General features: G+C 39.4%; 1 protein-coding gene across 11 annotated transcripts in view; it reads right to left on the bottom strand.

The window, feature by feature from the left end:
* znf385b (zinc finger protein 385B) overlaps positions 1 to 27,183 on the bottom strand; it is a 435,743-nt gene that overhangs the window by 17,810 nt on the left and 390,750 nt on the right. For all 11 annotated transcript variants that reach the window (XM_072579097.1, XM_072579096.1, XM_072579098.1 and 8 more), the window contains one exon: positions 13,389 to 13,554. In XM_072579097.1, the coding sequence (XP_072435198.1) occupies positions 13,389 to 13,554 (166 nt within the window). The remainder of the gene's footprint in view (positions 1 to 13,388; positions 13,555 to 27,183) is intronic.

The following is a 27,183-nucleotide window of genomic DNA, read 5'->3' as shown; positions in this document are numbered from 1 at the left end:
TCTGGTGCAGAGTCCCAGATTCTAGAAATCTGCAAACTCTGCCCACTCTGTCCATTTATACTAACTGGCATGCAGTTCGAAGACATTGTCACAATCTTGCTCCAGGGTCCTGATGCCCATATACAGCAGGCATCCTCATTTGGAGGAGCCCGCACTCTCACTTCACTGCCATGACACCCTGCAGCTGCTTTCAACCAGAAGGATTTTCCAGTGGCCTTCACGATTCAGGAATCCCACTTGTTGTCGTGAACAGCATAGTAAGCCCATCCTCTGGTCTTTAATTGGCAAATTCGGAGAAAATCACAGGTTGTTCTCTACAGTGCAAGCTTCTAGTCCTTGCTTGCCAGCTGAGCCCTGACATCCACAGAAAAACTTGTCCTTTGAATCAGACTCATGATTGAAATATACCACAAATAAATCTGCCAGTCCGATCAATTAATATTCCATTCGGATGTTATCTTCAAAACAGATAAAAAATCCAAATCCAAACACATTTTGACATTATTTATAACGTTATCTGTATGTGTCAGGAGGAATGATCTTGCTTGCTGTATTCCATCAAACAATCTTTGCAACTTTCTGTTGAGTCATTATTATTCCTTTACTCTGCACTATTGTTTAGTTTTATTACTCCTTAAAAGGTCACATTTTTCCCTATGGTTCAGTACATTATGTTTAATGTTCACAGCTCTATATTTACATGCTTCGTTGACATGTTTGCATGCTATTAGGAGGCACTGTACAATCTATCAGCTTGAACCTCTAAGGAGTAAGAATCATCAGAAATGACAGATCGCCACATTGCTCCTACCTTCCTCCTAGTCGATGTTGCTCCATACATTGGTATAAAAGGGGTGGACATGTCAGTGAGTTAGTTGGATCTTGTCTGGAGGCTAATCATGACAGTAGCGTTTAGAAAGGGTAATCAAGTTGTTTTATTGGAGGGGGGCAAATATTAGGGTGGTAGTTTGGGGGGGGGGGGGGGGGTTGTGATGGTCGGGTTGATTCATTACAGATCAGTTCTGGCATTACCCAGGAGTTAACTAAAATTTCTCTGTCCAATATTTCCTGGCAGCTATTCAGGGAAATGGTCATCTTGGGTCATAGGTCCAGTCTCCAACATTCCACATACTGGAAGATCTGGGTGATATTGTCCAGTGATGATACTGAGGAGACCTGACAAATGAGAAAGCTCCCGACGAAAGGCAGATCTGAGACATTAACTCTGCACAGTTCACCACAGCTGCTGCCATTTCTGCTGGGTCTTTCAGCATCTCTTGTTTGTATTCCTGAGGCCCAGCACCTGCACTAAATTGCTTTTGGCGAGTGAAACATGTTGAAAGATCATCTGTGTACAAACAATACAACTTCCAATTATTCCAAAATTCTATTTGATAAAAATGTTATAATACCTTATCCTTGTTTACACCTTACTAAAATATTTCTTAAAATTCTTAACTATCTTCAGAATTTACATAATCAAAGGTAACTTTGGTGATACATTGTAATGTGCTCCTCTTGGAACTACAATGTTGTAGAATGAAAATTCATTCACTAATGTTTTGGTAGCTGATATGAGGGTCAGTGATTTTTGATGATGAAGTAAGTGACATTCCATTTCATTGCCTAAATTTTTTGGATTACTAGGTAATGGTATTTCATAAGCTCATTAGTTTGCTCATTAGCCATGTCAGGATACCTTGCATGAAATTAAATAGTATAATATGTTTGAGACAGGGTTAAATCATGTTCCAGAAGGCAGCTTATGGATTGAATCACTAAATTACACCTAAGTTGTGAATTTCTTTATTGCTGACAAGTAAATTTATTAATAAATTTAAAAGCAAGTAGCTTTATTACAATGTAATAATAGCACTACATACACCCTTGCAGTATTCTTAAAATGCACTGGTCCTTTGTATCTTCATTCCATGAAAGTTCAAACTAAGAGGTTATTTTGTTTGGGAACTGTAGCATTTAACATGGTCCAGTTCAGAATTCTAATTTCTTGGATGTTCCCCAAGGTGATTAGAAATATTTAATTCATACAACACAATACTACTTCACTTAGTGCTATCAATAAATAATACAAAGGTTACATTATATTTGATATTTCAGAGCTGTCGAGTAGTTAATTTTTATTCAACATAGAAACACGAAGAGTTTAAATTATAAATATTGAAGAATATCATCTTTTTGAATGACAACACTGGACACACGTAATTGTAGAATGTTAGGCAGTTCTGGGAACTGAAGGATAAAATTACTTTGAGTTCCATTAACTCATCCACAGTCATGTTAGCATTTATTTTAAAGAATCCCAATTTAAAAATATTTCAATCAAAGATTCTATCTTTGTTTTCAATGGTACATGATGATGTGGGCAGGAGGCTGCTTTTGTAATGTCATAGGAACCATTAATGTTTCTCTGTTGATTGCTGGCAACTCACTCATTGGAGGTAAAGGAACTGAAGTAGGAGTAGTGACATTTAAAAGCTGCCTGCACTTCATAAGGGCATGTATTTATAAGAATAAGCACTGCAAAGCCACCCAAATGTTTTTGGCAACCATTTAAATCCCTTTGTAGTGGAAGAGAGCAGTGAGAAGGTGCTGCTGCTTCACATGATTAGAGAAAGGCACCATGAAAACCTACCTGGCAACTGAAGGCAGAGATGGTCAAAGCAGTGGAACGTACATAACACTGTACCGAGGACTTGTCAACAACACTGAAGAAATAAATCAAAGATCTGAACTGTCAAGATAAGACTCCCACTCTCATATCTCTGTTCAGCTCAATACTATCAGCAGCCTGTGCACCCACACATTCTCCCTCTCCAGTATCTTATCACTGCAACTCCTTTTACTGTCACTTTCATACTCCTGCAATTTTGCTGGCAGTAGTGGGATAAGAGGGAAACGGTGCAGAGTGCTGGTAATGACAGGGATGAGTAGTCCAGAAACTCAGACTAAAGCTCTGGCTTAAATCTCACATGGCAGCTGGCAGAATTAAAATTCAATGAATAACACTGGCATTAAAAGAAATAGTGCCACGAAACTTTGTCGGTTGCTTTGAAAACACATCTGGTTCACTAATACCCTTTCGGGAAGGAAATCTGCCACCCTTAATAGGTCACATGTGGGACAGAGGTAGATGATTGTCCATGATCTTGTATCATGTTGGAGCAGGTCCATTAGACCAAAGGCTCTAATCCTGCTCCTATGCTCCTCTTGCTATTCACAGTTAGTTCCTTCTCCATCCTGATGATTTTTGCACACGCCAAAAAAAAAATGCACATACAGATTGCACCTGAGAGCACTGGAGAGTACCACTGGCAATGCCTTTGCAAGATCCTCCAAAATCAATGACAAGGAAATAGCAGCATCTGCTCCCGAGCCAACATGCTCATCAACAAGTCTTTAATTAGTCAAAGCCAGCTCTCCTGGGAATGACATGACAATTATGTGGCGAAACTGAGGACTACAGATGCTGGAGATCAGAGTCAAGATTAGAGTGGTGCTGGAAAAGCACAGCAGGTCAGGCAGCATCAGGATGCTGGCTGACCTGCTGTGCTTTTCCAGCACCACTCTAATCATGATAATCATATGCCTGAGAACATATTCAAAATCTCTGAAACCATTGCTGCATTCAGAACGTGGTCACAAGAACACAAGAAATAGGAGCAGAAGACCATATAGAGTCATAGAGATGTAAACAGACCCTTCGGTCCAACTCATCCACGCCGATCAGATATCCCAACTAAATCTGGTTCCACCTGCCAGCACCCGCCCCATATCCCTCCAAACCTTTCCTATTCATATAGCCATCCAGATGCCTTTTAAATGTTGCAATTGTACTAACCTCCACCACTTCCTCTGGCAGCTCATTCCATACACATACTACCCTCTGCATGAAAACGTTGCCCCTTAGATCTCTTTTATATCTTGCCCCTTTCACCCTAAACTTGTGCCCTCTAGTTCTGGATTCCCCACACCACCCCCACCTCAGGGAAGAGACTTTGTCTATTTACCCTATCCATGCTCCTCATGATTTTATAAACCCCTGTAAGGTCACCTCTCAGCTTCCGGCGCTCCAGGGAAAACAGCCCTAGCCTACACAACCTCTCCCTATGGCTCAAATTCTCCAACCCTCCAATCTTTGTAAATCTTTTCTGAACCCTTTCAAGTTTCACGACATCTTTCCAATAGGAAGGAGACCAGAATTGCACGCAATATTCCAACAGTGGCCTAACCAATGTCCTGTACAGCCGCAACAAGACCTCCCAACTCCTGCACTCAATACTCTGACCAATAAAGGAAAGCATACCAAATGCCTTCTTCACTATCCTATCTACCTGCGACTCTATTTTCAAGGAGCTATGAACCTGCACTCCAAGGTCTCTTTGTTCAGCAACACTCCCAGGACCTTACCATTAAGTGAATAAGTCCTGCTAAGATTTGCTTTCCCAAAATGCAGCACCTCACATTTATCTAAATTAAACTCCATCTGCCACTTCTCGGCCCATTGGCCCATCTGGTCAAGATCCTGCTGTAATCTGAGGTAACCCTCTGCGCTGTCCACTACACCTTCAATTTTGGTGTCATCTGCAAACTTACTAACTATACCTCTTATGTTTGCATCCAAATCTTTTATATAAATGATGAAAAGTAGAGGACCCAGCACCGATCCTTGTGGCACTCCACTGGTCACAGGCCTCCAGTCTGAAAAACAACCCTCCACCACCACCCTGTGTCATCTACCTTTGAGCCAGTTTTGCATCCAAATGGCTAGTTCTCCCTATATTCCATGAGATATAACCTTGCTAATCAGTCTCCCATGGGGAAACTTGTTGAACACCTTACTGAAGTCCACATAGATGCACGTCTACCACTCTGCCTTCATCAATCCTTTTTGTTACTTCTTCAAAGAACTCAATTAAGTTTGTGAGACATGATTTCCCATGCACTAAGCCATTTTGACTATCCCTAATCAGTCCTTGTCTTTCCAAATACATGAACATCCTGTCCCTCAGGATTCCCTCCAACAACTTGCCCACCACCAACATCAGGCTCACTGTTCTATAATTCCCTGGCTTGTCCTTACCACCCTTCTTCAACAATTGCACCCCATTAGCCAACCTCCAGCCTTCCAGCACCTCACCTTTGACTATTGATGATACAAACATCTCCGCAAGAGGCCCAGCAATCACTTCCCTAGCTTCCCACCTGATCAGGTCCTGAGGATTTATCAACTTTTATGTGTTTCAAGACATCCAACACTTCCTCCTCTGTAATAGGAAATTTTTCAAGATGTCACCATCTATGTTCCTACATTCCATATCTTCCATGTCTTTTTCCACAGTAAACATTGATGCAAAATACTTGTTTAGTATCTCCCCCATTTTCTACGGCTCCACAGAAAGGTGGCCTTGCTGACCTTTGAGGGGCCCTATCCTCTCCCTAGTTACCCTTTTGTTCTTAATGTATTTGTAAAAACCCTTTGGAGTCTCCTTTACTCTATTTGCCAAATATGGGTCATCAAGACTGCTCTGACAGTCAATATGATTATGGCTAATCTTACAGTTCAACTCTCACCACTCCCCATATTTCTTTACATCTGAAACCACTAAAATCTGTGTTTAAATAAACTCAATAATAGAGTAATCTACATATTTATGAGGCAGAGAATTCCAAAGATTGACAACCGTTTGAATGAAGTTATTTATCCTGATCACAGCAGGAAATGATAATCCTCGTTTCTTGTGGTCTATGTTCCAGATTGTCCATCGAGCTGAAATATCAGTGTCAACTCTGTCAGGCTCCTTTGGAACCTTGCAGACTTCAAAGAATATTTGCCCAGTTTACTCAGCTACTTATCGTAATACAAACCTCCCTCGCTGCAACCAATCGAGTGAACCTTCACTGCACTGCATCAAATGCAAGTACATCCTCTAGCTTGAAAACCAAGACTGCACAAAGTACTGCTCACCAAAGCTTGAAACAAATCTAGCAGGACTTTACTCATGCACTCCAAACCCCTTGAGATAAAGGCCACGTGCCATGGTTGTGACAGGAAACTCCCTGGAAGATCATTGCATTGCTTTAAAGAAGTTGAGTCTGTTGGAATTCCACTTGATGTTATTACTGGGCAAGTAAGACCACAGACTGTAAACTGGCTTGTTAGATGACGATTTGATTGGTTGGTTTTAATAAGGTTGCCTCTCAGTGAAACATAAGCATACGATGGGTTAGATTTGATATAACAATAGAATAGATGTTTATCATGCAAAAGAAATTAAGATAAAATAGACTTAACTAAACTATTTACATGTAGCACACACTTACAGAGTTCAAAACACAGTAAAAATATAATCTCATTAATCTCCTTTACTGTAATCATAGCAGACAGAATTATCTTCTCTATCACCCATTGCAATTCCTTGAACTATGGCCTCAACTCCCATTCTTCAGAATTTGATAGCCTCTTCCTGGACCCTTTGTACAAAAGAGCTTAAAATTTCAAAGTTTAAGGGGAATAGGGAAAAAGCAGTAACAAGGTACTGAGTTGAATGATCAGCCATGATTGTACTGAATGGCAGGACAAGTTTAAAGGGCCAAAAGGCCTAATCTTTTCTATGTATCCATGTAAGCAAATGGATGACTAATAGGTACTGCAAACTATTTCTTGAAATATTCCTTGGTCCAAAATAACCAGCTTGTCACTTGATGGAAGGACAGGGGGATTGAGCACTGGCACAGGGTGTCATGAAACTGTGCACATGAGACTGCATAATCTGCTGCTTTTTGTCACACATCACCACATGTTCTTCTATTCATGTCCAGCCTGCCATGTTGATATGGAGCATAAAAAACAATTGATGTCAGTCAACTATGCCCTGAATACAGTGAATCCCTGTGATACTGGTGAAGTCTAAAGCGCTGCTTCCAAAAGGAAGGAAGGAAGAAATAAAACTTATTTGCTTTCGCGGCGCATCTGTTTAAATAAGCTGTTGGTTTTTATTATGATAGGCCTTAAATTACATTGAAGTTATCTGTCTGACCACAAATGGGTACCTCCCCGTATAGCCTAGAGTATAATGAGGAGCAGTCATTAAAATGAGATGCCAATCTGGTGAATCCAAAACATAGGACAACATGCATATTAAGTAGTGAAAGCAGTATGCTGTAGACAAAGCTAAATGATCCCACAACTAAAGAATCAGATCAGAGCTTTGCAGTTGTGTAATATCCAGTTATGAATGATGGTGGACAATTAAACAAGTAACTGGAGGAGGAGCATTCCGACACATTTTCCTCAATGATGGAAGACCACAGCAGATAGGTACAAGAATTAACTATTTACAACCCTCTTAGATCAGAGATACTGATTCATCCCAATCTCCTCCTCAGATCCCCAGCATCACAGATTGCAATATTCAATTAATTTGGTCCACTCCATGTAATATAAAGAAATGTCTGAGAACATTATATTCACCAAATATTAAGGTTTCTGACAACACTTTGACTGTAGTATGAAAGGCTTGTGCTCCAAGGTCAGCAGTGCTCCTAGCCAAACAGTTCCAATATAACTATGACACTGGCATCTACCCAACAGCGTGGAAAATTGCCCAGGCATGTCTTGGTCACAAAAGGAAGAGCAAATCCAATCTGCTCTGTCAGCTTCCTCTCACCGATCAGCAAAATGATGGCACGTATCAATGCATGGCTATCAAGTGATACGAACACAGTAAACAGCTCACCAACCCGGAGATTGGGTTTCCCAAGGATCATACAGTTCCAGACCTCATAATGGCCTTGCTCTGAGCACAGATAGGAGAGTTGAACTCAAGACGGGAAATGAGGGTGACTGCCTTTGACATCAAGGCAGCATTTGATCAAGTGTAGCATCAAAGAGCCCAAGCAAAACTGAAGTTGATGAATGGGGGAAAGCTCTCCAGAATTATATTAGGACAAAAAAGGATGGCCGTGGTTGTTGGAAGTCAATTATCTCAGCCCCAGGAAATAATGACACAACTTCCTAAATGCGGTATCTTCAGTCTAATCATCTTAAACCACTTCAATAATAAACGTCTCTCCAACATATGATCAGAATTGGGAAAGCTCTCTGATGTCAAGTCAGTGAAAGTGAGGACTGCAGATGCTGGAAACTAGAGTCAAGGGTATGGTGCTGGAAAAGCACAGCAGATCAGACAGCATCTGAGGAGCAGGAAAATCAATGTTTCAGGTAAAAGCCCTTCATCAGGAGCTCACTGATGGTCACCCAAAGTTCAGACCAATTGTGACTCTTCAGATATCAAAGCAATGCATATCCACATTCAGCAAGACTTGGATAGTATCCAGACTTGAGCTGATAAGGGGAAAATAACTTATGTGCCATACAAATTCCAGTTAATGACCATCTCCAACAGGAGAAAGCAACACTAGCATCTAATCAACAATGTGGAAAACTGCCCAGATTTTACCTGCCCACCTGAAGTAGGCTAAATCCAACCTGGCCAATTACTATCCTATCAATCTCCTCTCAATCTTAAGTAAATGATGGAACATGTCATCAATAGTGCTAACAATGGCAAATAGAAAGGAATACCCTGCTCACTGTCACTCAGTTTGGGTTCCTTCAGGACATGTTGGTTCCTGACTTCATTTGCTAAGTCTAAACTATCTAAACTCCAGAGGTGAAGTGACAGTGACTACTTTGACATCAAGGCAGCATTTGACCGAGTGCGGCATCAAAACTCCCAAGAAAAGCTGGAATCATTGGGAACTGGGGGAAAGTCTTCATTGGTTGGAGTTGCTCTGAGCAAAAAGGAAGATGGTTTTGGTTGTCAGAGCTCAATACTCAGATCCAGGAACTCACCACTAGAGTTCCTTCAGTACAGAAAACAGAAGGCAGAGCGTGGTTGTAGATGGAAAGTATTCTGCCTGGAGGTCAGTGTTGAGTGGGGTCCTGCAGGGCTCTGTTCTTGCGCCTCTGCTCTTTGTCGTTTTTATAAATAACTTGGATGAGGGGTGGGTTAGTGGGTTAGCAGATGACACAAAGGTTGGAGGTGTCGTCGATAGTACAGAGGGTTACTGTAGGCTGCAGAGCGACATAGACAGAATGCAGAGCTGGGCTGAGAAATGGCAGCTGGAGTTCAACCTGGGTAAATGTGAAGTGATGCATTTTGGAAGGTCAAACTCAATTGCTGAATATAGGATTAAATTCTTGGCAGTGTGGAGATTCAGAGGGATCTGGGTGCGCAAGTACATAGGTCCCTCAAAGTTGCCACCCAAGTGAATAGGGTTGTTAAGAAAGCATATGGTGTTTTGGCTTTCATTAACAGGGGGATCGAGTTTAAGAGCTGCGAGGTTTTGCTGCAGCTCTACAAGTCCCTGGTGAGACCATACTTGGAATATTGTGTCCAGTTCTGGTCGCCCTACAATGGGAAAGACACAGAGGCTTTGCAGAGGGTGCAAAGAAGGTTTATCAGGATGTTGTCTGGACTGGAGGGCTTGCCTTATGAAAAAAGGTTGAAAAAGCTTGGACTTTTCTCTCTGGAGAGGAGGAAGAAGAGAGGAGACTTGATCAAGGTGTACAAAACAATGAGAGGAATAGATAGAGTCAATAGCCAGAGACTTTTTCCTAAGGCAGGATTGACTGGTATGAGAAAATATAGTTTGAAGATATTAGGAGGAAGGTATAAAGGAGACGTCAGAGGTAGGTTCTTTACGCAGAGAGTTGTGAATGCATGGAATGCGTTGCCAGCTGTGGTGGTGGAAGCAGAGTCAGTGGGGACATTTAAGCGACTGCTGGACACACACATGGATAGCAGTGAGTTGAGGGGTGTGTGGTTAAATTACTATATTTTACATTAGGATTAAATCTCGGCACAACATCGTGGGGCAAAGAATCTGTTCTGTGCTGTACTTTTCTATGTTCTATGTCTATGTTCTATAATGTCCTGAGACGACAATCTTCAGCAGCTTCATTAATGATCTCCCATCCAACATAAGGTCAGAAGTGAGAATGTTCAATGATGACGGCTCAACTGGCAGTGAAGCGATCTTTGCCAGATGCAACAAGATTTGGACAATATTGAGGCTTGGGTTATAAGCAACAAAGAACCTTTAAAATGCTCAAGTATCAGGCAATGACTGTGTCTGTCAAGAGAGAATCTAACTATCGCTCTTGATGTCTATTACTATTACTATTACTATTACTAAATCCTCACCTAAAACATCCTGGCAGCAAACATTAACCAGAAATTTAATTAGCCCATTCATATAAATACTTTTTGGTACAAGAGCAAGTCAGTGGAAATGCAACAGTGACAAAATCATTTCCTGACTCCCTAAATCTTGATCACCATCAAGACAAGCATAAATCAGGAGTCTGATCAAACACTCTTTAACTGCTTCATTGAGTTCAGCTCCAACTTCAGTCAAGACGCTCAACCTCATTCAGAACAAAGCAACTTATTTGATCTGAACCCCATCTATGACTTTAAGCATTCACACTGGGAGCGTGTATCATATAAAAGATATACCAGAGCAACTTGACAAGCTTCTATCGATTTTGACTACTACCACTAAAAAGAAGAATGACAGATGCACGGTAGCAATATCACTTGCAAGATTCTCTTTGAGTCTCACCTGACCCTAACACCATCATCGGTGTCAATATCCTGGAACTCCTTTCTTAGGTAGAAAGTAGCTATAAGAGGTTCCGAAAATGCCAAGATTCTCCAATGAAATTGGTCTAGGTGGGTGAACCTGACAAGGATGATCCTACCCAACCTCCACCTGCCTCAGTGGTGGTTGTGGGGGGAAATAAAGCCCTACAACACCAGTGCAAAGAGGCCATGAGAAGTTAAGTTCAAGAAATAGAATGCCCAGGGTGACTTCTGCCAAAACCCCATTTAATGACCTCAACAGAATTTCAAAGGTAAAAATCTTATGTCTTATTTAAACTCTCCATACACATACAGGAATTGTGCAAATTTTTTTTTCTATTTTCCTTAATCCATCGTCAATCACTGCATCATCACCACCTCCTCCTCCTACTCACTCATTCTGCACAATCTCCTTCCACCATTGTACCATCCCTCATTTCTGCCACTTCATATTGGGGACCAAACATCTGAATATTAAGCACCAATCTCAGAAGAGCTCAGAGCCTTTTACTATCATTCTTCCTTCCTTCTTTTCAAAAAAGTAAAGATAAAGAAACCTTATCCATTCACCGGACAATTCGAGGCTGGGATGGAAGCTAGGAGGGAAAGTATGTTTCCACAAAAGTATAAGGTAATTGGGTCAAATGGCCTCTTTTACCAGTTTGCAATTATGTGATCATGACTTCTATGAGTATCAGGAGTTTAGCATCATCACTGTATGTGGAGAGAATCAGTGAACAACAGCTCTATTTTCCATTAATTATTTCTTCAAGAAAATGGCAACAACAAAATAAAAGGATAATCAAGCTCAAACTGCACTTTATTCACAGTATTAATGACACAGACATTTTTAAACATATCAGAAAGTATAATCACAATGAAATTTTCAAGAATTTCACATTAAGAACTCACGTAATTGTTAGTTCTTAATCAAGACTCTTTTGTGAATAATAAAAGAGTTGCTGCCAGAAACATTCAGTTATTTGCCAGCTGTTTAGAGAATTGACTCTAAAAAGCCCTTAAGGCATAAGTATGCATAACTGAATACTGTGCTACAAATTCCTTTAAAATACTATTAGTGGATGGGGATTTAAAGAATAACATTTAATGCTGACTTTTTAAATGTGCCATTGTACTATTAAATGTGCAAGCTACCATGATCTGGTTGTATAAGTCAAGCCAAGTGTAGAGTCACAGAGTCATACTGCACAGAAACAGACCCTCTGGTCCAATCCATCCATGCCAACCAAGATTCACAAACTAACCTAGTTCAATTGGCTGTGTTTGCCCCCATAGCGCTCTAAATCCTTCCTATTCATATACCTGTCCAAATATCTTTTAAACATTGTAATTGTACCTGTATCTATAAGTTGCTCTGGCAGTTCATTCCACACGCTAACTACCCTCTGTGTGGAGGGGTTGCTCCTCAGGTCGCTTCTAAATCTTTTTCCTCTCACCTTCAAAATATGCCCCCCACATTCTGAACTCCCCTAACCTAAGGAAAATACTTTTTGTTCTAAGTGTGAAGCAGAATCTGATTTTATCTACCCCAAAAACTATGTTTTTGAACATACTCAATGTATAAATTGGCTCCCTTTATCTGCCACAGTGTTCTATACTCACATTAGTAGCCAGTCCCAATCATACCACCCACAAATAGATGTTTTACTTACCAGTAAGGCATGGCTGAGAACAAGGGATCAAGCAGACAATATGAGCTCTGCTGTGAAGATGTGCAGGAATTCAGAGATATCCACACCCAGCAGACCCCATATGATGAACAACAAAACATAGAGACCACTTGCACCTATGCCAGCGGTTCACTTTTTACTTGGCATATAAATCCATCCCAATTTGTGGAAGGAATTGTTTTTGAGGCTTCAAAGGTTTCTTTTACACTGATAGCTACTTTGTTTTTACTTAAAGATTTTAAGAATGCCACTGTTGATAAATTGAATTGAAAGCTTTGTTTGAAGTTCTGAAAATGTGAATTGTTATTTTAACATTAAAAAGTGCATCTTAATTTGCTTGTGCTTTTCCTCAGTATTAAAATTAAACATATTGATGAGTGCATTATTCAGGATTTTTTAAAGCAGGTCTAAATTAGATGTTTCAAATTAAATGTGTTGAAACGAGAACTATCTTAGAATCACAAGAGCCACATTAAATATTATTTTTCATTTCCTTAATTTGAAACAGTCTGTCGCTATTCAAACATAAGTAGTAACTTTACAAGTTTGTGCTAGCACAGGAGCTTTGAAAAATTACACTTTATCTACTTAGGGAACCAATCCAATACCATAGAGGCTTCTGTATTTTCCTGACATCTTTTGCTAATACTAAGCTTAATTTCTGATTCTCTAATAGATTGATTTGTCCAGCATCATTGGCAGGTTTAAAAAAATGAAAAGTGAGATTGTGCAAAAAAACACAGTATCATTGGAATGTAGCCTCAAGTATAATGTGTCATTTAAATGATTTATTAAATAAAGCCAACCCTGTTGACTCAAAAGAAACAAAATACAGCTGCAATTGATTGAATTCACAGTTATAATGTCATATGTTCCATCATTATTAAATAATTAGACAGCCATTCATTATGATCAAGCAAACAGCATTAATAAAACAACAGTAAAAGCAGAAATAAGCAGTTTCATGCAAACATACAACACAAAGAAAGAAAGAATATGAATGAGAAGAACAAAAGATTTTTTTAACCTGTTTTTTCAGAGCTGTTGGGAGTGATTGCAGTGGTTGTGGTGGAGGAGGTGATAGCCTTTGTGCTGTCGTTGGTAGGAGCAGTTTTCTGCTTATTTTTCGAGGCCTCCAGTGCTTTGAGCTTCTTGGCATGTTTACTGCCTTTGTAGTGCGCCTCGGCTTGGCTCTACAAAGGAGAACAAATGAACCATGCAATCAGGCTCATTTCTCATACTTTCACTAACTTCATGGGTGACAATACAGAAAAAAACCTTTCAATAATAGGCACCAGGCATAAATGGGCTGTGTCAGAAAACTGCGAGCAAATTAGTGAGGTAAATAGGTGCCTCTATTGAAAGATATGTATTAACTTCATCTAGTTAATAACGTCATTCTACTCAAACAAAAGAAACTTACAGGAAGCATGCTATTAACGCAATGAAACAGAGTGACTGTATAGACCACAGTGCTACTGGTAAAATATACTTTGTATGAGAAACATTTGGCTGGTACATACAAAGATGTATCTAGAACACGTGATTGTATCGTTCCAACTAACCATCTTGGATACAGCTCACTGTGTTGGCAATAGTGAAGCAAGGCACGAAAACAGTAGACACAGATTGCACAAACAAGGGAACACAAAACAAAATCTTTATGATTGTTAATGGATATCTTCTCTGAGAAAAGATGTCTGCAGCATTAAGATCACCAATGATTAGTTTAAAATTACTTCCAGGTGATAAAGAAAAATAGTTAATTACACATATGCAGCATCATTGTCAGTTGCATAAACAAATATGAATAGCATTGATCTAATTGATCAGTGTAGTTCTTTAGTTTATTTTAAGAAAAGCTGTTGGACAATTACATACAAAATCGAAGAAATTTGCTGTCCTTGTTAATACTGCAGTAGGCACTCATCGGCTCAGATTATACATAATTGTAGAACACAGGCTATATTAATAAATAAAACAAAGGAAACTTCTTTGCACCCAATAGAAAGGCTTATTAGTCAATTATCTACTAGTAAGTCTTTCTGCTGATATTTGCAACAAACTCTTAGCCTGCAATATCAGTGTAAACCTACTACTGTCAATGACTCACTTCAATCAATCCCCATCTATATATATGACACCTGTTGAAACACAAGTAATTTAAAGAAAGAACTTAAACATTGTAGAACGTTGACTATAACTCATTTCGTTTACAATGCAAATGGGACCTCTATGTATTAATAAATACCAGTTTTTCCTTTTCACAAATAAAAGTTGAAGCAACAGTTAGTCACTAAATTTCTCCACCCAGTAACCTACATATGCGTAATTTAATTTTTACTCCTCTGTTAATCCTCTGTATTAAAATGCCATTCCCAAAATGACCTGGACATATCCCACTACTGTCAGGTTTACTTCATTACAATCTTTAACTATGTAGTTTGACTTGCCTCCAAAAACGTTTTTGCCCTGAGAAGTTCATGGCTTCTAAATGATTCTGTCATAGGCAAGAGAGTTGTGTTTATACTTATATTACTGAAAGTCACCAGAAAAGTCCATTGCATGGTGGTCCTATTGTCTCTTTCATTTCATTCTAGGTACCAACCATGTTACCTCAAAATCATAGTCGTTCTCTGTTCTTAAATGATTCCAGCACCATATGATTATTATGGTAATGATTTGGGGAAAAAAACATGGAAATTATAACATTTGGTTACATAATGGTTAGAAGTGGTTCCATAATTTTCATCAGCTTCAAGTTAAAGTTTTAAAATGTTTTGAGGAAAATAGTAATAGAACAAATTTAGCAATTCCTACTAATCTTTCAGAAACACCGATTCATGGAAATAACGTGATTAACTCTTGAATTGTTCAATCAGATGAAAAAAGCTCTGAGTTTTTATATGTGTGTTATTTCATTTTGAAGTGGCATATCTTTGCTGTCCCACATTATTCACAACTTCAAACCTTATTGCCAAAATGTCACTCAGAAAATAGATTTTGAAATAAATTACAGTATGAAAACATCAGTTGGCTTTCTCAAATATAACTAGTAGGTACCTAAAATGCAGAGTTATTGTCATTATTGTCAACACAAAATAACAAAAACTGACTTTCATGGTGTCTTCAACTTAAAAAGCCTCCAAAGTGTCATAAATAAATGGCACTGCCATTGTCCATTGTTAGCAGTAACAAATAAAAACATTGTTTCGGTGATACAACTATTATCGCACCTTATTATCTCTGTTAAAAATCACATAATACTAGGTTATAGTCCAACAGGTTTCTTTGGAAGCACTAGCCACCTGATGAAGGAGCAGTGGTCCGAAAGCTATTGCTTCCAAAGAAACCTGTTGGACTATAATCTGGTGTTGTGTGATTTTTAATTTTGTACACCCCAGTCTGAAACTGGCATCTCCAAAATCATATTAGCTCTGCTGCTTCAATCTTAGTTTAATATCAGTACTTGATAAGCTATATAACAACAATTGCATGTTAAAACATTTTCAATGTAATAGACTCTTCTATAAATAAAATGATCAAAAAATACGGAGATCGTACTTTGGAATCTGTACCATACAAATTGTTATAAATGTTGCTTCTCTAATTTCTGCTGATCCTCCACCAAGTTGAGAGGATGATATGAGATCTCACAGAAATTTATCCACTGGAATTTGTTCACAGACAGATTGCATTAAAATGATTGACAGTAGCTTATGGATATTTCTAAATGCTTAACTCATCATGCGCTATAATATCACCACTGTAGAACAGACTATCAAGTATGAACCAAATGACTGAATTTGGTGTTATGTTTTTCTGCAAGTGATGGGCATTTGTGTGTTGATAATTGTGCAAACAATCATACTCCCTGGGAAGAGTGCCACAGGGAGAATCTGTTTTATGAGGAAAAAGTGAGCAGCTTGGGCCTGTACTCAAAGGAATTTAAAAGGGTGTGAGGTGATTGTATTGACACAAAGAAGATTCTGAGGCACTTGACAGGGTAGATACTGAGAGGATGTTTCCTCTCATGGAAGCATCCGAGAACTAGGGACACAGCTTCAAAATAAGAGATCTCTGATTTAAAGTGGAAATGAAATAGAATTTCTTTTTCCAGAGGGTTGTCAATTTTTAAAAATTCTCTTCAACAGAGAACAGTGCTATTGTATATATTCAAGATTGAGTTTGATTTTTGATTAAGAATGGGAGACAGACAGGAAATATTGTCATCTATTTTTCTAATCAACCTACTCAGTGAGGTCACTACACATCTCACGAGCAGTGAGACTTCAACCCAAGTTTCCTGGTCAAGGGTAGGGACATGACCACTGCACCACAAGGAAGAGTTAAAGCTACAGTCAGATGAGCTATGATCTTATCAAATGATAGAACAAGTTTGAAAGGCTGAATCACCTACTCCTGTTCATATTTCTTATGAAATATTAGGGAATAATATCAGAGTCAGTGGATGACTTCCGTTCAGAATGTTGAAGACTGTTGATAAAAACAAAAGCAACAGCACAGAATTATTATCTTCCAAAATACCCTGAAATTGTAGAACAGAACTGGAGGGCAGCAATGTCCAAAATGAGAAAATAATAGCACATCAGGCAGGTTTACATTGGCACTATTAATTTATTAGAAATTATAATAAAGTGTAGTAATTGAGATTGGTTACATACGGGCAACTCATAAACAGATCATGTGGATTTGTAATGACAGATCACTTAATTTGAGGAACATTGGAGAAAGGTGAACTAACAAGGGAAATCGAGTAGATCTGTATATGTAGGGTGCTACATTGGACAGCCCCCGATTTTCGGTGTGTAGATCATGATGCTTGATCACCCCACACCTATTCAAAGTGATACAAGGAACATGCAACCGTCACGTTGCCTGCCAATTCCTGTTTGTAAAATTCTTTCGCAGATGGGAATGTCACTAGTTAAACCAACATTTGTTGTGCATCCTGAATTGCCCTTGAGAAGATGTTGGGAGCTGCTTTCTTGAATCGCTGTAGTTTCATGTAACTCAGAGTGCTATTGAATTGTTGTGTGCAGTCCAGCCCTGCCATATGCTGCTGAATGGTTGCCTATCCCTCAGGTTGCACAAGTTTTGGGGAAGCTAATGTGGGATCGCTTTAAAATATTTTAAGTGATGAATTATTAAAGGGACTGATGCCATATTACATCTGACCCAGTGGATATGAGGTCATCGTTATGGCTATCCCTCGAAGTCAAGGACGATGATCTTCGTTCCGTTGATCTATTTATGGGCTCTCAGGTGGCTTATGAGTCAAACCTTGGCTTTGAAAGTTCTTCCACATTCAGGACAAGTAGTTCCAGATGGCAGATCGGCTTTGGTTGTTGCTGTCTCACTTTCCGTATTCTTCTCTTCTCTTCTAGTTCTGCACATCTGTTGGCTTTGAAAGTTGCTGTTCCTTCTCGGATGATGGTTTGCCAAAGTTTCCTGTCCTTGGCATTGGTTTCCCAATTGCTGATGTCAATGTTACATTTCTTCATGTTGGCTTTTAAAATGTCTTTGAATCCCTTCTGTTGTCCACCTCTTTTACATTTGCCCTCTTTAAGCTGGGATTATAAGATTTGTTTTGGCAGACGTTTGTCTTCCATCCAAACAACATGACGGCTCCATCTTACTTGATGACATGTTGATGGTTCTTGAAGACATAGGCTTCAATGCTTGTTACTTCTGCTTCATTCAACATGCTGATGTTGGTTCTTCTATATTCCCAGCTGATATTCAGGATCTTTCGAATGCAGCTTTGATGGAACTTTTCAAGTGTCTTCAGATAACATTGGTATGTTGTGCAAGTTTCTGATGCAAGCAGGAGTGTTGGGATCACCACTGCTTTGTACACTAACATCTTGTGGTATAGACCAACTGAATAAGAGGTATATAAATAAGTTCTGATTCTTGCAGAGTACGTATATATAATGCTTCAGTTTAATTTACAATAAATAACCAACATATTTATTATATATTGTTTGTATTCCTGAGACTCCTATATCAAACACATAGAAAAGGAATAAATAGTACAACATGGTAGCAGTGTTTGAGGAATTTTCAGAAAATTACATAAAGCGGTTGACAGTACTGATCAAAAATTCTGACCAGCAAGCCCAATAACAGACAGCAGATTGCTTATCAATGACTGCCTGAAGATATCTTACAAGTTTGGCAGTACAGATGAACCCGTCAAAATAAAATCAAAAAGCTGAAATTCTGGCTGAATACCACAGTCACAGCTAGATTGGAGATCAGGAGGCAAGCCAGTAGCCACAGGATTGTGTGATCAAATATCATGGGAGCAGGCCAGAAATTCACATCATTATTGCTTATGATTCATTCAAGAGCAAACTTGCTCTTGTGGGAAAGCGTGGGGAGAGCTCCATTGTGTCACTGTAGGAGCTGCAGCTGCAATATATAGACAAAACAAAAATTGGATAATTCTCAGCATTCCACCACCCCCCCAAAAAAATCCAAATACTCCTGTCCCATTGTTTTGGAAGTGAATGCTGTCAGTGTTGGGAAAAGGCTTGAGGAGGTACTTACTTATGTTGAACATGATTTGGCTCTAACTGGTTGTTAAAGAGATAATATATTAGGAGATCAGAGTCAGGAGGTTAGAGATGTATCCAGGAATGGTCAGATGGACTTAGGAGCAGAATATGAGTAGCAGGGAAACGTAAGTTTGTAGAGAAGGGAGGGTAGAGATCCACAGCTAAAATATTAGAATAATCAAGTCTGGAAAGTATAAAGATGGTGGTGAAGCAATTTTGTCATGGTCAAAACAACCAGTTTATGAGGTTTAAGCTCAGCCTACAATAAACTAAGACTCTAAAGCTGTGAAAACTCTAGGTACAGTCTGACAGGTTTTCTGACAAGGACGATTGAGTTAGTGGCATTTGACTGTGGCAAAGATAACAGATTCAGTCTTCCCAAGGCTGGGCCAAAGTTGCAACATTACCACTTGATGAAACTGGGATATTGTAATTTACCTATTGTTTTTCTTATGCTCTGAACTTTAATTTTGTTAAGCAGCACTTCTAATGAAATTGTAATTTTTCAAATCATATTTAGTATAATACTTGAATAAAATATGCAATTTATCATATTAGTCAATCTTCTCTTTCAGATTGCACTCACCAAGCTAAATGAAATGTAGCTGGGAGTTTTTGTTTACTTTCATAAGCACCATACTTCAGCATGACACTTCTAATTTTGTAACCAAGCAGGATTGTAGATTTAAACACAATTTTGTCTGAATTGGATTTTTGTCTGCAGGAGATATGTCACTGTCAAACATGATTCCACCAAAAATTATTAGAAAGCTGCTACCGTTCTTTTATGCAAACTTTCAGCATCAGCTTTGAACTTAAATACACAGGTCATCAGCCCTCCCAGAACAAAAAAAATCCATAAATTATTTTCAGAATGAACTTGAACAATTAAAGTAAGTTTAAAATGTATGCAATGTGTCAGTATTTGAACAATGTTTCTGTAAAATAGTTTCACAATTTCTCAATTAAAGCTCAACTAGCAGAGTGTCAATGTTGGATAGGTTCAGTGGTGCCAGGAGCATTTGTTTTATTTTACTACATGCACTTACAATAAGATAAGGCCAATTCCTCCATATATTGTGGTGCACTGAGTGCATGATGCATTGACCATGGGATTGGGAAGGGCTACAAGCTCTTAAAAGGTTGGTTCCCTTTTAAAATCTTTTTTTTCCAGTTTGCCTTTATTTTCACATGAAAGGTTCAGGTTGGCATGGTGGAGAAAGAAACTACTAAAATCTGTATACTGCATATTCTGGTTGGGGAAATTGTAGCCCTCGACGGTTTTTCCATCCTACCCCTTACACAGCATGGTTGTCTTCTCGTTCTCTTCCTTGCATAGTGTCCAGTGCCTCTCTGTCCCCCTCTCATTCATTTTACACAAACTCATCATCATCCACATATCTTCCATTTTGACAGCCAGTTAGATTTGATTACTTATGATGAATGGTTTACCATTTCATCTCTCAGCTCAGTGTCTACAAGGCTGACCATAACTATGATACAATACTTGTTACTGTCCTGGGTGGGTATAGCTGGAACATCACTAAAGAAGCTCAGCACCTGCCAGGACACAGTGGTTTGCTGCCGGTGGACTCAATATCCACTCCTTCTGCACAGCGTGGTTACATCACTGATAGGATTGAATACACTGCTATTACTTGCCAAGGTAACCTTGGCAGTATCTCGCTCCTTTATCACCTCTGACATTGCTGCTTTTGTCCTTATGATATTGAGTCGTAATGATTAAAATATGAAATACTGATCTTTGAATTCCATCTCCTGATTTAATATCGGGACTTGCTGTGACCAGGTGAGGAGGAATGAATCATTTCCCTTCTTTTCAACTTTCCCAGTTGATTGTAACAAAGATATAACTGTAAATTTTTCATACAGCTAAACATTCATCAATGAAATGATTTAAAAAGGGACCAAAAGCAAGAACTTAAAATGGCCATAGGCATCACCTGACCTACACAGGTTGGTCAATCTTCATGAAACATGGATACACAAAAGACAATCTGAACAGCGATTAGCATTTTTTGCAAAGGCAATTAACCTAGTCAGCAACAACCTCACCTCACTACCCCAGGGGCATGAGAACACCCTCTCTTGCTGTTTGATTTACGCTATCATTAAGAATATTCACATGTTGGAAACGAAACATTGTTTATGATTATCCAGCCTGGAAAAAAAACAAACTTATCAGATTGAAACAAGGTTTTATTTCAAGAAGCTGTCTGTCACAGATGCAGAACAGATGCACTTTTTAGACTGCAGAACTGAAACAGGCTTGAGAAAGTACTTTCTCTGCATCTTAAGACAATGGGGGTAACACTGATTGGAAAGAAACATCAGTAAACTGTGAACTTGAAAGATGACTGCAATATTCGCCACCACTGATAGCCCAAGGGCACAGCTAACAAGCTATGGTCTCAGATTTAAAACTTATGCCTCAAGCTCATCCAAAGGGTCTCTAAATTGTATATTCTTTTATCTTCCTTTTACATGAATGCTAACCCTTTTAAACTTTGCGTGGTGTGTGACTTGTATATGTGTATAAGGGCCTGGGTGATTGCACCAAAGCCATTTGCTTGATTTTGCATCTTTGTTAAATTTCTCAGAGTTAGCATATAATTAAACTGTTTACTTCCACTGAAGAAAACGTAGCATTGGGCTCCTTTTGCTTTCAGTGAAAACGGTTAACTACATTTTAATTGAAGAATGTATAGTTGTATGAAAAACTTGCACTAATATCTTTGTTATGATCAACTGTGAAAGTTGAAAAGAGGGGAAATGATTCATTCCTCCTCACCTGGTCACAGCAATTGGATAAGGATCATCTCCAGGTTTCTCTCCAAATCACAAGTTATCCTGATTGGTTATAGATTACCATTCTTTCATTGTCACTAGGTAGCATTTTGCTACCTAACACCATTACAGGACCATTCACACAAAGACTAGCAATCCAAGAAGGAAGTACATCAAACCTTCTTATCGCAATTGGAAACAGGTTATAAATGTGGTCATGCCAGCACAGCTACATCCGAAGGACAATTGTTCTATGAACCTACCTGCCCAATTCCTACATTCTCCCCTTCTCTACTGTCACCCCCATATCTTAGTCATCCATTCCAATTCTCTCCCCCAAGGTTGCTCGACTGTAAGACCCTCACTAACTTTCTCTTCCTCCCTTCCCCTCCTAGCTATTTCCCTTAAAGAGGCTTTGTTTACCTTTACTTGATTTGCTTACTTTTATTTGACTGGTTAAAAAAAATCAAGTAATAATGAGGAAAAGCATCATCAAGTACAGCTACAGCATCCTAATGTAAGTGAAGGTACGAGAGGCGCAGAATATAGAAATGGAAAACTCTCCCAAAAATTCTTTTAAAAAGCTTTCATCAGGAACATTATCTGATTAGAGCAATTGTAACTTTCCCTCTTGAAATACATTTGACTAACCATACACAAATGTCTAAAAGCTGAAGAAACATATTCCAGCAGTTCACCTGATTCTGCAAAGAGTCTGAGTATACTGCACATGTCCATACAGAACAATTGGCATTCAGCTGGCAATACGGGCAATATTAAAGCTTTAAGTAAACTGAGCAAGCCCAACCCACACTTTTCAGAAAGGATCAAGCTTTCAAATAAAAAGCTTCAATACAGACTTTGAGAAACACAAAATATGACATGCTGGATGGCTCTTGAGAAATTAGTTAAGTTGAAAATTTGGATGAAAGCCTACTTTTGGACATTCTAGAAATGTAATCAGCAAAATGTTGCAAGGAACAGAATTCTCCCATGTTCAGTTGATGTGTTTTATCAAGTGAGATTCATGGTAGCCAATCCGTTAAAGCTTAGAGTGAATTTTCACATACCATCTTCCATTCTTCACTTCACTAATTGTATGACCAGACAATCAATCACGTGGTAAGAGAATTGGAAGTGTGTGATGTTGCTTGGACCATGCGTCATTCATGCTGCTGGCACCAGATTTAAAGCCAGGAATTGGTCTTTCCATGTCTTATGGACCAGGCCAGACCCCCTCAAAACATTTCAAGAAGGTAGCCCAGAATCTAACTTTGCCAGTTGCTTTAAGCAGGTGTATAGTGGATATTCCAGGAGAGATGTTGCGGGTCAAACCACTTAGTTTTTAACAAAACCAAATTTATTTACAAGATTACCAAATGAAACACAAACAAAAAAGAACACAATACAGAATAACTCAACGTGTCCAAAAACCCAACAGATTATCTCAACTTAATGATACTGTTCCCAATACTTGCAACAATCTTCATAAACATCCCTTGGCACAAAAGATAAAATCAAACACGGTCTTACAGGAGAGAAGTCAGAGAGAGAGAGAGAGAGAGGACCAGCCTGGGTCTGCTTCTTTGAGTTCAGCAGCTTTTTAAGCATTACTGGTAAAAACCAAACCAAACCAAACAGGAGAAAAGCTGAGCTGAGAGAACTGGCTGTTCCCCTTTCATTGTACAAGTGATTTTTTTTTCAAAACTTGAAAACCTGTTGCCTTAATCAATATCTGTTAGCTATAATCAAACTGGCCCGAAAACTCTTCAACTTAGACTTTTTGGACTCTGTGTCTTTTACAACCTCTCTGAAAATAAACCCCAAGGACAACATAACCTTGTTAAAGGAGCAGCTTCATCACAACATTATCATTACTGATGTCATGGCTCAGAAAGGGAAATTCATAACCTGCTTTGTGATCCTGGAAATACTTCTGTATGGTGTGGTGAAGAGGAGGGCTATCTTTTATCCCGCTTACTGCTGGAGACCACCTGACCAGACACAGCCAGACTAGACCCCAGATAATGGCCGGGGTTGATCCTGAATCGCAGGTTAATAGCAACACCTAGTAGTGCGAGCAAGTCAAGTGATCTTCTGTGCTCTGCAAGGTCAATGCCACCATCTTCTCTCAGCTCACTCATACTTAGTTACCACTTACTCGAACTCTGCCACTGCTCTCTCAAAGGCTCATGGACTCTCACTAATGCATGCATCATGTCCACTCAACAGCTCTCATCCACCTCAGCCTCCCAAATTACTGTTTCTTCTGACCCTTTGCACTTTCTACTCATTCCCGGGGGACACCTCTCCTCTCCTGTGCTTGCAGCACCACTTCCATCATACTCGATCTCACACTTTAACTCATAACAAGAAAAATTAGCCATCCACACAGACTGATGTCTCTCCCACACTCTGACTGACCTGCCTGAATTCCAGGACTAGTTGCACTTGACCAGTAGGGCAAACTGCAGCCCAATCTCTGGACTATAAGGACATGAATTTCCAGACTCTGGTAGGACCAAGTGCCTGACTGACCATGGTGAATACCCTGGCCTGAATTCAAAGAAGCCTCTGGAATGACTGTGTGAGTACCCCTTTCTTCACCCCAATAAGCCCACTGTTCCCCTTTAACTTTCACACGTGGCCATTTGTTTGAAGCACATACAGTGTGTTGGCCATGTTGGGGTGGCATGGTGGCTCAGTAGTTAGCACTGCTGCAACACAACGCCAGGGACCCAGGTTTGATTCCAGACTCAGGTGACTATCTGTGTGGAGTTTGCGCATTCTCCCTGTGTCTGTGGGGGTTTCCTTTGGGTGCTCCGGTTTCCTCCCACAGTCTGAAGATGTACAGGTTAGGTGGATTAGCAATGGGGATTGCAAGGTTACAGAGATGGGGTGGGCTTGGATGGAGTGCTCTTCAGAGGGTCGGTGTGGACTCGATGGACTGAATGGCATTCTTCCACACTGTAGACACACTATGGATTCTATGAAATAAACTGCTGGGACATGCTGCAGAAGTGATTTTTGACATAACATAAAAGCCTCATACTGCCCAATGAAAATTATTGACTGTTCATTTCCTCCACTGTGGCAAGTTGCCAGCCTCTACTGAAAGGCAATGCAAGGCACAAAAACAGTCAGCCTGTATCAGAGCACTGAAGACCTTCTGCAGTGAGAAGACAGCTAACAGCGATAAGGTATAAGATGTACGTTGGTCCTTGTGCAACAAGCAACCTAGCAGAATCATGCAGGTCTTATGTGTCCCTGATCTGCAAAGTTGAAGGGCTGAAATGATGAGAGTGTTGGTCTGAGAACAGGCCTGATGAGGTGGTGAAGCTGGTTTGCCAATTCTGACTTTTGTAGATGAGGAGTCAAAGGTGCGGTGCATAAAAAAGACAGGTTGAGGCTTCAGTGAGATGGAAATGATTGAAAATAAGACAATTGGTAAGATTCTGAAGTCATCATTTAAGATTTGAGAGAACAGTGCAAAATCTTTTGTCTGTGTCGAGATTCTGAATTTTTATTCTCTCTGTAATTTATGATCTTTCTCAGCATGGCTCATGCCACAACAGAGATGTGGAAATGGCACTCCTGGTTTGTTTTCATGAAATATTTTCAATAATATGGGAAGAAAAGACAGCATCATCTGGTAGTACAAGTAGGGAGATAACACTGATGAGATTATAAAATTTGCATTGAAAATCCTATTGTATCATCTATCCTAACACTATAAGGAAATACAGTACTGATAAATATGAGGTTTTTTTTAAACATAGGATGTGTAAAAAGTATAGACAATCATATTTTACTACACAGCAAAATATTCATTGTGTGAATTTGAATATACAAACATGTAAGTATGTGTACATATCATTTTTATTATATGTCAGCACCAATAGTTAAAGAACATTTTACAGCTGATATATGATAAATGCAAAAGGTATTTTATGCATAGCACTGTCCCACAAACAAGAACTGAAGTGAATGAACAGATATTTGGGAGCTGCTATATAACTTTTATTCTGAAGACTGCTTTGAGTCCCAATTTGGTTTACATTTTCACATCTTGCAGTCTCATAAAGCCAAGAATGATACCACCAGCTCAAGCATGTTGGAGATTTCACTTTGATAGCTGGTCTCAACATTGCAGGAGTGGTTTTTAATTACTAAGGAAAGTGTAGTTAAAAAACAAATCTGTCAAATGATAGAAAAAATGTTATGATAGAAAAAGCAGATAAATAAGAACACCATGCATATAGACACACATATATGCACACACTGGGGACAATCATACCAGAAATTACATAGGCATACACTACAAATGGGGAAGAAACATTAGCAGAGTCAGTTGCTGCATAGGAATTTCTTTCCAGTACATGATTGAGCAACTAGAAATTGTGAAACCTGCCTGAAGAGTTTCTAATTATATTACGTCTGTCTCAAGTTTATGTAGGCAGTTATTATTATAAATATAAACATAGGATTTAGACTTCACGATAGTTCTCTTGCTTTTCTGTTAAAAGATTACAGGCTTATCCTCACTCCAGAGATTTGATCATATAATCTTCTCAGAAACTTCAGTCTAATACTGAGGTTTGCTGCACTATTAGAAAAATTGAAACTGAAATCTTGTTCCTCTTTAAAAGCAGAGTTAAAATGATCCCCTAATGCAATTCAAGAAAGAGTAACTTGAATCTTTTGTTTTCTTTGTCCATATTGATCTTTCAATAAACATCAAACAGATGATTTGAACATTTACTTCATTAATGTTTGCATGATCCTACTGTGCATTTTAGTTGTTGCATTCCCCTCGATCACAACACTGACTATTAACACTCTGCATGGACTGTGAAGAGCTTTGGATTATCCTGCAGCCGTGAACTCTATGTTACGCCATTGATAATTCTTCTGGCATCTGAAAACCTCTTGCTCCTTCTGATGTCAGTGTAGGCAATGTCCAGCAAGGGTCCTGCACTCTGCATGTCGGTCTCTGTGGTTGCCTTCCTAAGAATGCAAAGGCACATACAGGAGGAACATGATGCTCTCAAACCTTTCAACCTCCACTCTGTTAATGAAGATGGGGGTGTGGTCTCCTCCTTTCTTCATGAAATCAATGACCAGTTCTTTTGTTTCGCTGACATGGGGAGAGGTCATAATCATTGTGTGAGTGTCAAGTTCCTAGAAGGGGCGGCACGGTGGCTCAGTGGTTAGCACCGCTGCCTCACGCTGCCAGAGACCCGGGCTTGATTCCCACCTCCCGTCTGTGTGGAGTTTGCACATTCTCCCCGTGTCTGCGTGGGCTTCGTCCGAGTGCTCTGGCTTCCTCCCACAATCCAAAGATATGCAGGTTGGGTGAATTAGCCATGCTAAATTGCCCAGAGTTGAAAAATGTGGTGCTGGAAAAACACAGCAGGCCAGGCAGCATCT

The sequence above is a fragment of the Chiloscyllium punctatum genome, chromosome 10 (genome assembly GCF_047496795.1).
Source record: "Chiloscyllium punctatum isolate Juve2018m chromosome 10, sChiPun1.3, whole genome shotgun sequence".
Taxonomy (NCBI): Eukaryota; Metazoa; Chordata; class Chondrichthyes; order Orectolobiformes; family Hemiscylliidae; genus Chiloscyllium; species Chiloscyllium punctatum.
Note: the sequence above shows the minus strand (reverse complement) of the source record. Positions and strands in the feature narration are given on the sequence as shown.